At 38.5% G+C, this 14,099-nt stretch overlaps 1 protein-coding gene across 2 annotated transcripts in view; it reads left to right on the forward strand.

Annotated features, from left to right (window-relative positions):
• The window catches only part of CTNNAL1 (catenin alpha like 1), a 73,032-nt gene that overhangs the window by 29,660 nt on the left and 29,273 nt on the right, over positions 1 to 14,099 (forward strand). For both annotated transcript variants that reach the window (XM_017498564.2, XM_017498565.2), the window contains exons 6-10: positions 278 to 448; positions 3,692 to 3,892; positions 6,116 to 6,202; positions 10,633 to 10,791; positions 12,900 to 12,992. In XM_017498564.2, coding sequence (XP_017354053.1) covers positions 278 to 448; positions 3,692 to 3,892; positions 6,116 to 6,202; positions 10,633 to 10,791; positions 12,900 to 12,992 — 711 coding nt within the window. The remainder of the gene's footprint in view (positions 1 to 277; positions 449 to 3,691; positions 3,893 to 6,115; positions 6,203 to 10,632; positions 10,792 to 12,899; positions 12,993 to 14,099) is intronic.

Raw genomic sequence — 14,099 nt, forward strand, 5'->3', positions numbered from 1 at the left:
GATGAAGAGAGAGAATTTTTCCCAAATAAATTTTTAAGTAAACTTATTCTTGAAGTATAACGGTATAGTTTTGCACTCTGAATTTTTTATTTAACCTTGCTATCGCTTTTTACTCATCCTGCTTCCACTTTAGTGAGGAGAAGCAGCTGAGTGAGCCAGGGACCCAGGAGATTTTGGTAAAGAACCATTTTTCTTAGCATGACATGTTCTCTGTAAGATTTTTATGTGTTATGACATAAATCAAATATTAAAATAAAAATTTTCAATTGTTTTGAAGACATGTCTGAGGCATCCCAACTGCGAATCAGCCCATAAAAACAAAGAAGGAGTATTTGTCCGCATGAAAGTGGCACTGGATAAGGTCATTGAAATTGTGACTGACTGTAAATCAAATGGAGAGACTGACGTTTCATCTATCAATATTTTTACTGGAATTAAGGAATTCAAGGTAAGAATAAAGAGACTATATTTTGATTTCTTTCTTTTCATTTTATTTTATTTTTATTTTGTTAGATGGAGTCTTGCTCTGTTGCCCAAGCTGGAGTGCAGTGGTGTAATCTCTGCTCACAGCAACCTCCCCTCCTGGGTTCAAGTGATTTTTGTGCCTCAGCATTCCCAGAGTCTGGGACTACAGGCACATGCTACCATGCTTGGCTAAGTTTTGTATTTTTGGTAGATGGGATTTCACCATGTTGGCCAGGCTGGTCTCAAACCCCTGACTTCAGGTGGTCTGCCCACTTGGGCCTCCCAAAGTGCTGCAATTACAGGAATGAGCCACTGCACCAAGTCTTTTCTGTTTTAAAGGAGCATCATTATGTATAGTATCCATATTTTTGTTTATTGTTTTAGAACAGTGCTTCACAAAAGCAGATATATCTATTTAAAGCAATGCCACTCTGTACAAACCTGTTGCTCAGTAATATTTAGCTTAGAGTTGTATTTACAAAGAACACTGGTCTTTGTTATAGCAGCTATTCTGGCCCTGTTTAGCTGTGTGGTTTGGCTATAGACTCCTGTTTAAAAGAATGTTCCCGTCCAATTTTTTTGAGCAGTGCCATACCATCCAGAGGATGATGGCAAGCAACAAATCATTTCTGCTAGAATTCCTGCTCTTCTTTGTGTTAGATGGTTGATACTTTGAGACTATAGTAATAGTATTAACAATAATTAAAATTTAAATATAGACAGTAATACACACTAACAGTTATTGAGTTCTTACTCTGTGCCAACCCTTTTCTGAGTGCTTTAAATATATGAACTTATATAATCCTCAAAAAAAACTATTGCTGTTATCTCCATTACATTGTTGAGGAGCTTAAGAAACAGAGAGGAGATTAACTTGCTGGCCAGTAAGTACCAGAGTTGGGATTTGAAACGAGGCAGTGTGACTCCAGGAAGTCTGACATCTTATCAGAAGTCAGAGACATGGTAAAGATGCTTTTTGGGTAAGAGCAGTGTCTGAATTGCAGGGGCCCTGAGAAATCATCTAGTACAATGCCCTCCTTTAACCGATGGGAAAACTAAGGCCCTGAGAAGTTATTTAAATGCTAAAGGTTCCCACCTCTCTAATGGACTGGGCTGTGATGAGAATGGCATTGTTTCCATTTTATTGCACTTTGATTTCTAATTGTGTGAAGGGCTAAGTAGGAACATGGGGTGAAAGATAGTAATGGAAAGAATTTCTCTTTTTGCTCTTAATAAATATTTTATTTAATCCCTACCTGACCTTTAGGTGGATATAATTATATACTGTTTTGTTTTGTTTTGTTTTGTTTTTGAGGAGGAGATAGTAAATGGTAGAACCTTTCTTTAGGCCCAGGATTCTCTAATCCCAAAGTCCATGACCTTTCACTTTATACATCTGGGTTTGTTTATATGACACCAGTCCTACCCCTGAGTCTTCCTGAGGGGAAAGAAGCTGCAGGGACCAAACCTTCCCTTAGAAATTTTATTGCTGAAAGGAATCTTAGAGATGATTTTTCTAATCCTCACTTTTTATAAATGCTGAGGGAGGAGATGTGTTGTCAAAGGATAATTAGGGAACAGGTAGGGTGAGAGACATCTTTCGCCTCTTGCTGCTGCATTTCTGGTGCAGGTGAAGGAGGAGAGTGCTCTGCCTGTGGCTGCTGCCGACTGCTGTGGCTGCTGCCCTCTGACTATCAGGCGTGCTGGAGGCAGAGCTGTTATAAATAGGCTCATTCTCACTGTCCGTGATTATCTCTTTGGCATCTTACTTTTTTTCCTGATGGAGAGTATAATCTGTGGAGGGAAACTGGATACTTTGCTATATTTGGTACTATGAATATATGGACAAATGTTATGAAACCATTATCAATAAACAGCCTTCAAAAAAAAAAAAAAACCCACAAAACACCACGAAGTTGCTGTCTAAAAACATGTATATGTTTTCTCCTAAAGGGAAAATAAAAAACCTTAACATAAATGGTATGCAGTCAATATGACTGATTTTTATGTTTTAATTCTGTTTAAATTCTCAAATTCTCAGATCCCCATTGTAAATTCCATACCTTTCTATTATCCATATTCTTTCCTAGCTTAAATACAAGTTTCTGTGTACCTAGGATGGAGTGATCACCTGAAAACTTGGGCCATGAGGAGGAGGGGAAGCAAGGACTCTTCTATGGCATCTTGACCTTCCCAAACTTTGGTATTCTCATGGATCATGTTAAAATGGGTCACACATAAGGATTAATTAAAATAACTTATGAAAGGACTTTAAAGTGTTAAACAAATGTAAGCTATCCTTATCATCACATTCATTGTGCCCATAATCATGATCATTACCGTTTGTTGCCTCTTGGTCCAAGTTGTCTGTGTGACATATTTCATGCACTGTAGAGTTTTATATTGTTGAAATGGGGTGGTGCATTTAGAAAGCTGAGGAGAAAGACTGCACATGTGAACATGTGTTCGTCACATAGTCAAGAGTCACAACTCCAAACAGGGTGGCTGGAGTGAAAGCTTATTACGGGATTCAGGGGGTGAGATAGACTGTTAGAGGCGTATATAAAGACAGGCCATAGAGGATTTTGTGCTATGCCAGAGAAGTTTGGGCTTGATTCTCTATAGATGGTGAGGAGCTATTAGAGGGAGGTGGCAGTATCAGATGCTGGTAGAGCATGTTTGGGTCAGTAAGGTGCTATTGGGGACTTAAAACAAAATATAGGGAGACCAGTTACGTGACGAGGAGAGTCTTTGCTGAATTAATGAAGGAGAAATGGATGCCTTCCCCAGTCCTTCTCACACCCCACATCTTCCACACCATCCTTCCCCCTGGGCTCAGCACATTTCATATTTGGGTGTAACATATCTTCCAGGACTTTGCCTAGGCATTTTCTCAGACGCAAATCTTTTACCTGGAGGCTGGTTCATTTTTCCTACTGGTTGCTACAGGATGATCCTCTTTCTGCCTTAGTATTCACTGATCTTATAGGAATGTCATTGTATTAATTACTCTAGGAATTATGCTTTGCATGGATTTTGAAGGCTTTTGTGCAATGTGTCCTCCTGGGTTAGTGGTCAATATAGATATCTTTGGTGGCTGTATTTCTCCTCAGCTTGGGAAATAAAATGCTAGTGTCTTCTTTGGCACTGTTAGAAATTACAGCCCATTTTGGTCAGGTGGGAATATTGACTCCCATGGATGGATGGATGTCCTTTTTGTTCTCAGATGAATATTGAAGCTCTTCGGGAGAATCTTTATTTTCAGTCCAAAGAGAACCTTTCTATGACACTGGAAGTCATTTTGGAGCGTACAGAGGACTTTACTGATTCTGCCTACACCAGCCATGAGCACAGGGAACGCATCTTGGAACTGTCAACTCAGGCGAGAATGGAACTGCAGCAGTTAGTTTCTGTGTGGATTCAAGCTGTAAGAACTTTTTTAAAAATCAAAGTAAATCTTATATAATGGCTTTCCCATAAAGTTTTGCAAGATATGGAAGCTAACATAATCATCAGGAGTATGAATTTGGTCCAGAATGGGACAGGATGTCTCATCCCTTTTCTCCCTCCTAGTTGGCCAAAATATCCTTCTCATCTAGCACTCACAGTACTTGACATTATTTCTAGGCCTGCTGTTTCTCATTCTAGCCAGTCTGGATCTATGCCTCTGCCACTATCACTAGTTCACTCTGTTGTCCCCACTCTTCCACCAAACTCACGTCTAGAAAATTCCTCCCCAAAATGCTTCTTCAGAGAGAAGAACAGAGGAGTAGACCCCCACCTGGAGGTTCTTGGGACCTGAGTCTGACTGCTGGAGCCATTCACATGTACATAATTCTTACCTCTGAAGACAGCTGATTTACAGACACAATGCTTTAGAAAACTTATTGGGGTATAGATATAATGAAAACAAGGGTAAATCCAGCTGGCAGGTAAAAGATTTTTCATCCTTGCACAAATTCCTGGTCTAAAATTGGTGGACGGCTGCTCTATGAGCTTTAAATGGGCTGCTGGTGTGCTTCAAACAGAGGAGGTTATTTGGGCAAGAATGGCCAAGACTGATAGAAGAGGGACAGCATAGGAAGTGTGTACACAATCTCTTACAGCAGGTGGATTGCAAAATGGAGAGACAGAGCACTGGGACATGTCTGTAGCATTATTTATTTTTTAGGCCCAGGCTATGTCAAAAAAGTATTTAACATGGTGTACAATATGCAGCAGCGATAGTACAAATCTAGAAGTCATGTCTTTAGCAGTAAAGACGATGGAGGAGGGTGGATATGGCTGAGACTGAAAAAAGAAGCAGCAGTTGATTTCCTTGTAAATAGATTAATTTATGAATGAAAATAGATGTGAATCACAGATTTGTCAGATATTTTCTTGGCATCGCAATAGTGCACATGTTCATATTAACAGGGAATCTTGCCCTAGAGTGGTGTGAGAGACTTGAGCAACATTTTGTGTTTAGTTTGGATTATCTGTGTGATACACAATCTGAAGTGTAGATTGCTTCAGTGTTAAATTTTATGTCCAACACTCACTATAAAGAGTTGTTTGTGATAAAATACTCTATGCTGGGAATATGATTCTATCAATACTCAAATTTGCAATTAGCGAATGTCAGAAATTTAGCAAATTTACCCTGTGCATATTCACAAGCACTCAAATCTCTGATCCTACATACTAGATGAATTTTTCATTCATTCATTTTTTTCAGCAGTTGTTACTGGTGCCTTTTATATGCCAAGCACCAGAAATCTAAAGATGAATAAGATAAAATCTTTGTCTGCAAGAATTTTACAATGTAGAAACCTGTGGGAAGGGGTGAGACAAGTACAAACAACTTTGTAAATATCTTAAGAGAAGGTGTAGACTATGCATTGAGAGGGTTGGAAGGACAAATTTATATTTAGGGAGAGGACTCAAGGAGGCTTCATGAAGTATTGATATTTAATTTTTATTTACTCATGCAAAGAATTGAATATCTATTACCTACCATTTCCTATGCCAGGTACTGTGGATTTAGTGGTGGGCAACATAGATGTGAACTCAGCTTTCATGGCCTAGTGGGGAAGATAGATGTTAAAGAAACAAAAAATAAAAAATTCCCAGATGGTTTGGACTGAAATAAATAAATAAATATGTAATTGCAAGCTGGGATGATTACTGAGAGAAAAGATTAGAGTAAGAAGAGGATCTGATTTAGATTGAGTGATCTGAAAAAGCCTTTCTAAGAAAAAGACATTTATGTAAGATCTTAAAGACAAGTAGGATTTTAATTTTTGTCTAGGTTAGGAGTGAAAGCATGGACATTCTAGGCCGAAAATAAAAGATTAATTTTAGGCTTGATGAATGTATTAAGGAAAATTAAATAGAAAATTAGATTTTAAACGTTTACCTTTCAATACAATCCATAGGTTCACAGAAAAAAAAAACAACAGTTCACCTATTTATAATTAACATTGAAGACTATAACTAAACTGAAACTTTATTTTCCACTGTAGCTTTAAACAGGAAAATTTTAAAAATCTGCTTTTATAGTTCACAGAATAATATTAAAATTTATTACAATTTATAGTTCAAGTAAAATTGGAATTGACAGATTAAAGAGATGCGGTAACATTACATATATACTTTTTAAAATTTTTAGCAAAGCAAGAAAACAAAAAGCATCGCTGAAGAACTGGAACTCAGTATACTGAAAATCAGTCATAGTCTTAATGAACTTAAGAAAGAGGTAAGTAGAGCTTGAAATTTAGCCTCTTCTAATTCTTTGCTAATTTTCATGTTGTATGGATGTATGAAATGCATTAGTATTAGTATGTCTCTGTGCCTAGAAAATGATTTTAAAAGTTTAAAAGTTTTCTTTAAGGCTAGGCATGGTGGCTCATGCCTGTGATTCCAGCACTGTGGGGAGGCCAAGGCAGGAGGATCACTTGAGCCTAGGAGTTCAAGATTAGCCTGGGCAACATGGCGAAACCCCATCTCTACAAAAAATACAAAAGATTAGCCAGGTGTGGTGGTTCGTGCCTGTAGTCCCAGCTGCTTGGGAGGCTGAGGTGGGACAATCACCTGAGACCCAGGGCTCCAGGCTGCAGTGAGCCATGATCGAGCTATTGCACTTTAGCCTGGGTGCCAGAGCGAGACCCTATCTCAAAAAATGTTTTCCTTTGACATAGTTATTTTGAAACCATGATTTTATTAATGCCATCATTCTCAAAGCTTGTGCATGAATTTTCATAGCTTTTTTCATAATAACAAAAAACTGGGAACAACCTAGAATTCTGTCAACGGAGGAATTGATAAATGAATTTTGGAATAATTCTACCAAATACTATTCAGCAATAAAAGGGAACAGTATTGATAGATGCAACAATATAGATGAATTGCTAAGATATTATACTGAGCAAAAGAAGCCAGGCACAAAAGATTATATGTACAAAATTCCATTTAGAAAAAAACAATTCTAGAAATGGCAAAACTAATTTATAATGACAGAAATCAGGTCAGTGTCTATCTTGGGTCAGAAGTTGGGATATATTTACTGCAAAAGGGTATGAGAGGACTTTTTGGCACAATGGAAATGTTCAAAATTAATTGTGGTTACATGGCTGTATATGTTCATCAAAACTCACTGAACTGTACCTTAAAATTGGTAAGTTTTGTCGTATATCAATTCTATCTCACTAAAGTAAATTTAAAAAAAAATTCCTTTGGTTGGGAGGGTTTCCCTGTTCTCTGAATAAAAAATTGGTCATCTCATGATTTACTTGGCTACTCTCAGGTCATTGAAAGTCCTGTGGTCTCCTTAAGTCAGGTGTTCACAAACTGCAACTGGACTGTTTTTGTCAGTAGAGTATATGGGGACACAATGCTGCCCATTTGTGGACCTGCTGTCTACTGTTTTCTCACTACAACAGCAGAGTTGGGTAGTCGCAATAGGACCTAAAATATTTATCCTCTGGCCCATTACAGAAAAAATTAGCCAGTTCCTGCTTTAAGTCACAAAACATGATCTCAGTTGAAAAATTAGAATGTTCCCTCTAATACATTAATCAGTATTTAAATCTTCATTCAGTTGTAGAACTTCTCCCCTGTTCCCTGTTTCCCCAGCTCCAACTAGATAGAGCTTTTGGGGAGATGTGGTTTATTCTCCCTTTTTCACTTTCCTCACCCTCCATTACATAGCTGTTGTTGATTTTTGTCAGGTTTTGGCACAGAGAGAGAAGGGAGAAAGTTGAGAAGCAGAATGTTTTTAGTGACCAGTGCCCTTATTAAATGGCTTTGGGCTTGGTAGACATTTACAGTGGATTCTCACTCTCATGGATACGTTAGTATGTTCTTCAGAGGCTTTCTTGTTGCCCGCTTGCCCCTGAACCCCTATATCCTGTTGCTCCCTCCACTTTGAGGCATACCTGGAGGAGAAAGTCACAGTGGGCGCCCAGCAGCTCTCCAGACAGACCCTCCTCACACAGACCTCTCCTCTCCCTTAGCTCTGCTTTTTTGATTCTTTATTGATTGACTGATTGATTGATTGATTGATTGATATAGAATCTCACTCTGTTGCCCAGACTGGAGTGCAGTGGTGCAATCTTGGCCCACTGCCACCTTCACCTCCTGGGTTCAAGTGATTCTCCTGCCTCAACCTTCTGAGTAGCTGGGATTACAGGCACATGACACATGCCTGGCTAATTTTTGTATTTTTAGTAGAGATGGGGTTTCATCATGTTGGCCAGGTTTATCTCAAATTCCTGACCTCAAGTAATTTGCCTCCCTTGGCCTCCCAAATTGAGCCACTGCACCTGGCCTTAATTCTTCTATGTTCTTGAAGATGGTCAAGACTAAAGACAATGAAATTAGAAGTTTTATACAGTTTTTCTTATTTTTGAGACAGGGTCTCCCTTTCTTGCCCAGACAATGGTGCGAACATGACTCACTGCAGCCCTGACGTTCTGGGCTCAAATGATCCTCCTGCCTCATCCTCCCATGCAGCAGGGACCACAGGTGCGCGCCACCATGCCTGGCTAATGTTTTAATTTTTGGTAGACACAGGGTCTCACTATGTTGCTCAGGCTGGTCTTGAACTCCTGGGTTCAAGCAGTGTTTCCACCTTGGCCTTCCAAAGTGCTGGGATTACAGGCATCAGCCACCATGCCTGGCTGAAATTGGTTTTTGGATGTTTCTTATATAAATTATATACATGGTGTTCTGTTTCCCATCTTACTTGGTGCTGATATGTTTGTTGAAATCTCCATTTAAACATCTTATTAAACATAGAAAGACATGGTTTTCTATGTTTTACAAAAAGTCTGCCACCCTTGACACAAGGAAAAAACAAAACAAAAAGAAAAAAGCCTACGCATTTTATTCCAGCCTATTCAGTTTTAACTAAAGTATTGTTAAAATCCTGACTATCAATAGAACATGCTGTACTGGTGATAGGCTGGCTTTCCACAGGCTTCGTTTTCGTTACCTCTTAAATGGATATAACCACATCAACCTCATAAAATTCTTGTAAGGATTAAGGGAGGTAATGTGTATAAGGCTGCTGTCAGGTTGTTGCATAGAGCAGTAACTTTGCGTTTGTCCCGCCTCCCTCTCTTACACGTAAGCATTACATGACCTTGGCAAGACACAGTCTCTCTGGAGCCATTTCATAGTCTGTAAAATAAATGACTGGCATTAGATATTCTCTAAGGTCCTGCTAGTGAAACAAAATCTTTTTAAGTTCTTATGTGGCATTTAGTTTCCTAAGGAAAGGAATTTTAATTTCTCTGTTTCTTACTGTAATTATTCTCACTTAGTTGCATGAATGCAGAGACTGTCATATTGTTAATTTTGGAGACAATCCTCTAATTTGAATAGAGATTGGATTACTTCCAGGAAAAAAGAAATTACTTCATTCAAAAAGATCTAATTCAAAGTCAGATTTTTCTGAGAACAATGTTATTAAAAATGATCTATTTCTGGACAACCCCAAAATAACCTGTGACATCATTAAAAAAAAAAAGGCAAGAGAAGAAGAAAAGATTTTGGAGTTAATAGTGTCCAAAGATATCCAGTAAGAGTGAGCCATGCATTCCACCCAAAGTCGGTAAAACCATGGGGTTTTTGTTACGCTTTAATCTGTTATTTCTCCTTGGACCCAATTTGTTCACAGAGTTAGAGAGTAAAGATCTGGATGGCAACTATAGACAGATTCTAAACCTCCCTGAGGGCAGGGATTGTCTCCTACTTGTCATGTATGCCCAGCCTCTAGTACAGTGCTACAGTGCTTGCCATGATATAAGTATTTAATAAATTTTATAGAATACCTAATTGACTGAATCTCACATTGGTACTTTTTAAAAAATATGCCAAAAAGCTTATTAATGATCATGACTTGCCAGTTTTCTTCTTAGTACTCTAAATATTGGGCTCTCTTTTTTTTTTTTTTTTTTGAGATGGAGCCTCACTTCTGTTGCCTAGGCTAGAGTGTAGTGGCACGATCTTGGCTCACTGCAATCTTCACCTTCCTGGGTTTAAGCAATTCTTCTGCTTCAGCCTCCTGAGTAGTTGAGATTATAGGTGCCTGCCACCATACCTGGTTAGTTTTTTTTTTGTTTGTTTGTTTGTTTTGTATTTTTAGTAGAGATGGTGTTTCACCATGTTGGCCAGGCTGGTCTCAAACTCCTGACCTCGTGATCCGCCCACCTCAGCCTCCCAAAGTGTTGGGATTATAGACATGAGCCACTGCACCCCCGGCCTAAATATTGCACTCTCAATACTGTTTCATTCCTCACCAATTTTAAGATTAGCAGAAGCATTTTTCACATAAGGGAGAAGTTACACGGGAAAGAGCTGGTTGATAATAGAATAAAAAAGAGACCAGGCTACTTAGCTGAATAACCAGCTCATCTTCTAGAAACGGCATTACCACTAGCACCAGGGATGAATTAGATATCACTCTTGCCCTTGAAAGAAACTGTAAGCTCACCAGTGCTGCACAACTCCTACTGTTATATAGGGAACTTTACACCCTCTCCTCAGTGGAACCCACGGAACTGCTTTGTGGCTTCTCTTTATTAATGTGCTGATGTGGTCCTTGGTCACAAAATGTTATAGTTTGTTTTTTTTCCTTCATCACCCTTCTCCTGTACCCCGTGCCCGTCCCCACCACATCTGCAGCTTCATAGTACAGCGACACAGCTGGCAGCAGATCTATTAAAATACCATGCTGATCATGTGGTTCTAAAAGCATTAAAACTTACTGGAGTAGAAGGAAATTTAGAAGCTTTGGCTGTATATGCCTGTAAACTCTCTGAACAGAAAGAGCAGCTTGTTGAGGTGAGTAATAGATTTGATTGCTAAAGAAATTGTAGTTTAATAATAGCTTTATTAAACTGTGTGGGAATGTTAACACAAATATAGTTTTGGGTTATTTTATCTGAGCATTTTCTCTCTCCTTTGGAATCTTAAAAGCATAGCATGTATCTGTTCTGTTTCTGCAACTGTCTGGCCTCTAAAACAAAACAAAAAATGCTAAGACCCACAAATGAGCTTCTTAATCTTCTTTTCCTTATCCTCTCAGAGAATTTAGACCTTGGAGTAGAGCCATGGAGGTATGTCATCATATGACCTTGTTTCTGTTTGAATTTGTCAGGGTCTCAGCAGGGAGGAGATGGCACGCTCAAATTAGGGTAATTTGAAGACAGTTTAATAAAGGAGCTATTTACAATAGCATAGACAGGGTGTGGGGGAAACCATACATGGGAGAGCAGTAATTGGGGTGAGTGGTAGCAAGGCTGGTACCACCCCCAGGCCCACATTAATAGGGAATGTGGAATGTGGAAGCCTTTAAGAGAACTGCCTTGATAGGTTTGTGATTTTAGGACTAGGCCTAGAGACAGCCCCAGGTGGCCCTCCCAGGAAGAGCGTGGGAATCAAGGCCTATTCTCTCCTCAGTCCTGCTCATCTGTGGATGGGGCTTCCCATTGGCCAAACATAGGTCAGTATCCCACAGCAAAAGGCAGTTGTGAGAAGGGAGGAGAGTGCTTAAGGAGAGATAATGAGAAGACATTTGGCACACGATTTCAAATCTCAGTTATGAGTTACTGCTGCTTCATGTGCCACTTGTGTTATAATTCCAGTTAGGCTTATTAATTGATATTCTGAGCCTTCTGCCTGTTGAAAATGTCAGACATCTACTAGAAAGAAAACCAAACTGTATTAGTCTGTTCTCATGCTGCTGATAAAGACATACTCAAGACTGGGTAATTTATAAAGAAAAAGAGGTTTAATGAACTCACAGTGCCACATGGCAGAGGAGGCTCATAATCATGGCACAAGGCAAAGGAGGACAAAGGTACATCTTACATGGCAACAGTCACGAGAGCTTGTGCTGGGGAACTCACATTTATAAAACCATCAGATTCCATGAGACTTATTCACTATCACGAGAACAGTATGGTGGAAACTACCCCCATGATTCAGTTGCTTCCACCTGGTCCTGCCCTTGACACATGGGGATTATTACCAATTCAAGGTGAGATTTGCATGGGGACACAGACAAACCATATCACCAACCAAACAAAAAACTGAACCCATGTATAGCTTATATGTATGAGGTATGTGCTAGCCAACATGTATATAAATGCACAGTTATGAACCATCTAGCTATATTTACATGATCTTATATATCCTGCTCACCAAAAAGACTAATGGTTAGAAGGAGCCTTTAGACTAATTGAACTGGCTTCTTCTCCTTTACTTGTTCACACAGGAGCCTTAAAACTTCTGGGGGAACATTCTTAAAATGACTGTAGATATAGTTTATTCATTTAATAAGTTTGATGCTGCTATTTTTATAAACCAAATATTATAATTATAGGGAAATTGGTTATTTTAGGAATCCTGCAGCAAATCTTTTTAACATTGAAAAAAATGTTTTCTGATTTTCTGTTTTAAGTGTCAAGATTTTCAATAATTTCCTCTGATATAGGCTCTCTCCTTATTATACCAGTGTGCCTAATCCAATGTTAGCTCCCTTGGAAGGCAGTGTTGATAGAACATGTAGCTTGGAGTAACTCTGACATAGTTAAGGTGTGAGACCTTGGGCAGGTTACTTCTCTGAGCCAACTTTCTTTATATATAAAATATGTGGGCACTACTATGTCCTTCCAAAGTTTCCTTCTGTTTCTAACATTCTGTAACCTTGCCATGATTGGATAGGAAGTAGAAACAATGTTATACCTTTATTTGTATCTGCTTTGTTCCCAGAGAATCTGTTGGTGACCAATATAACATTATAATAGTCTTCTCAGTAATGTTTAAATTTATTCTAATAGGTTTGAAGAAATTTTATTTATAAAATTTTCTTTTTAATTATAAAATGATACTATGTATTGAGGAGGATGAGGATGTGAAAGTTGAACCGTGGACATGTTTTCTTGTAGACCTGTCGATTGTTACGACACGTATCTGGGACAGAACCTCTGGAAATAACGTGTATACACGCAGAGGAGACATTTCAGGTGACCGGCCAACAGGTATGATAACAGCAGATTGTTCCTTCTGTATTGTGTCTTATCTTATTATAACAAGTAGTGTGGATGGAAGGTATAAATGGTTCTTCATAACTAGAGGCCAAATCTATGTAGAGAAAGAAAGATAATGGAATTTCTGTTGGTAGTGTGCTGGAACATGGCTAACCTTCCATTGGAGCTGGTCATCTGCCAGATTGGAGACTGGCTCATTTAATGAATACTCTAGTTTATAACTATTTTAAAGGAAGCTGTTTACAATGCACTTGTTATAACATGATCGGAGATTAAGTTATCATGACATAACAAGCCATTCGTTATGTAATATTCACATTTCAACCTAGTATTCAAATACTCACTTTTCATGCTAATAATTAGGACATGGGACGAAACACAAACAAAACAATGTTATGACATTACTTATAAGATTCAGTTGGGACCAGGCATGTGGCTAACACCTGTAACCCAGCACTTCGCGAAGCTGAGGTAGAGGATCACTTGAGTACAGGAGTTTGAGACTAGCCTGGGCAACATAGCAAGACTCTGTCTCTACAAAAAATAGAAACAAACACACAAAAATTAGCCAGATGTAGTGGTGCATACCTGTAGTCCTAGCTACTAAGAAGGCTGAGGCAGGGGGATAGCTTGAATCCAGTTTGAGGCTGTAGTGAGCTATGATTGTGTCACTCTCTGTCATCAGCCTGGGTGACAGAGCAAGACTCCATATCTGGGGGAAAAAAAGATCCAACCAGAAGCAAAATAACCATCTTAAATTAGGCAAACATTATAGTGTTAAATAATAATTATGATAACCAAGATTAGCAACCACTGAAAAAATGTTCCATTCAATGTTAAATTTAAAAAGTAGGATACAGATTTATATGTATACTATAATTTCATATGCATAGAGAATGTATATACATATCAAAATACCTATACGACAATATCCTTGTTTGGCCAGGATTTTTTTCTGGATTTTCTATAGTAGAGGTATTTATTAGTCTTTATAATTTTCAAGAGCCTTTTTTAAGCTGTAATATTGTTCCTGTCAAATTAATCTAAGGAAAGTAGTTAAAGACAGAGCCTCCTTTTTTTTTTTTTTTTTTTTTTTTT

This window comes from Cebus imitator, unplaced genomic scaffold (assembly GCF_001604975.1).
Source record: "Cebus imitator isolate Cc_AM_T3 unplaced genomic scaffold, Cebus_imitator-1.0 Scaffold244, whole genome shotgun sequence".
Lineage (NCBI taxonomy): Eukaryota > Metazoa > Chordata > Mammalia > Primates > Cebidae > Cebus > Cebus imitator.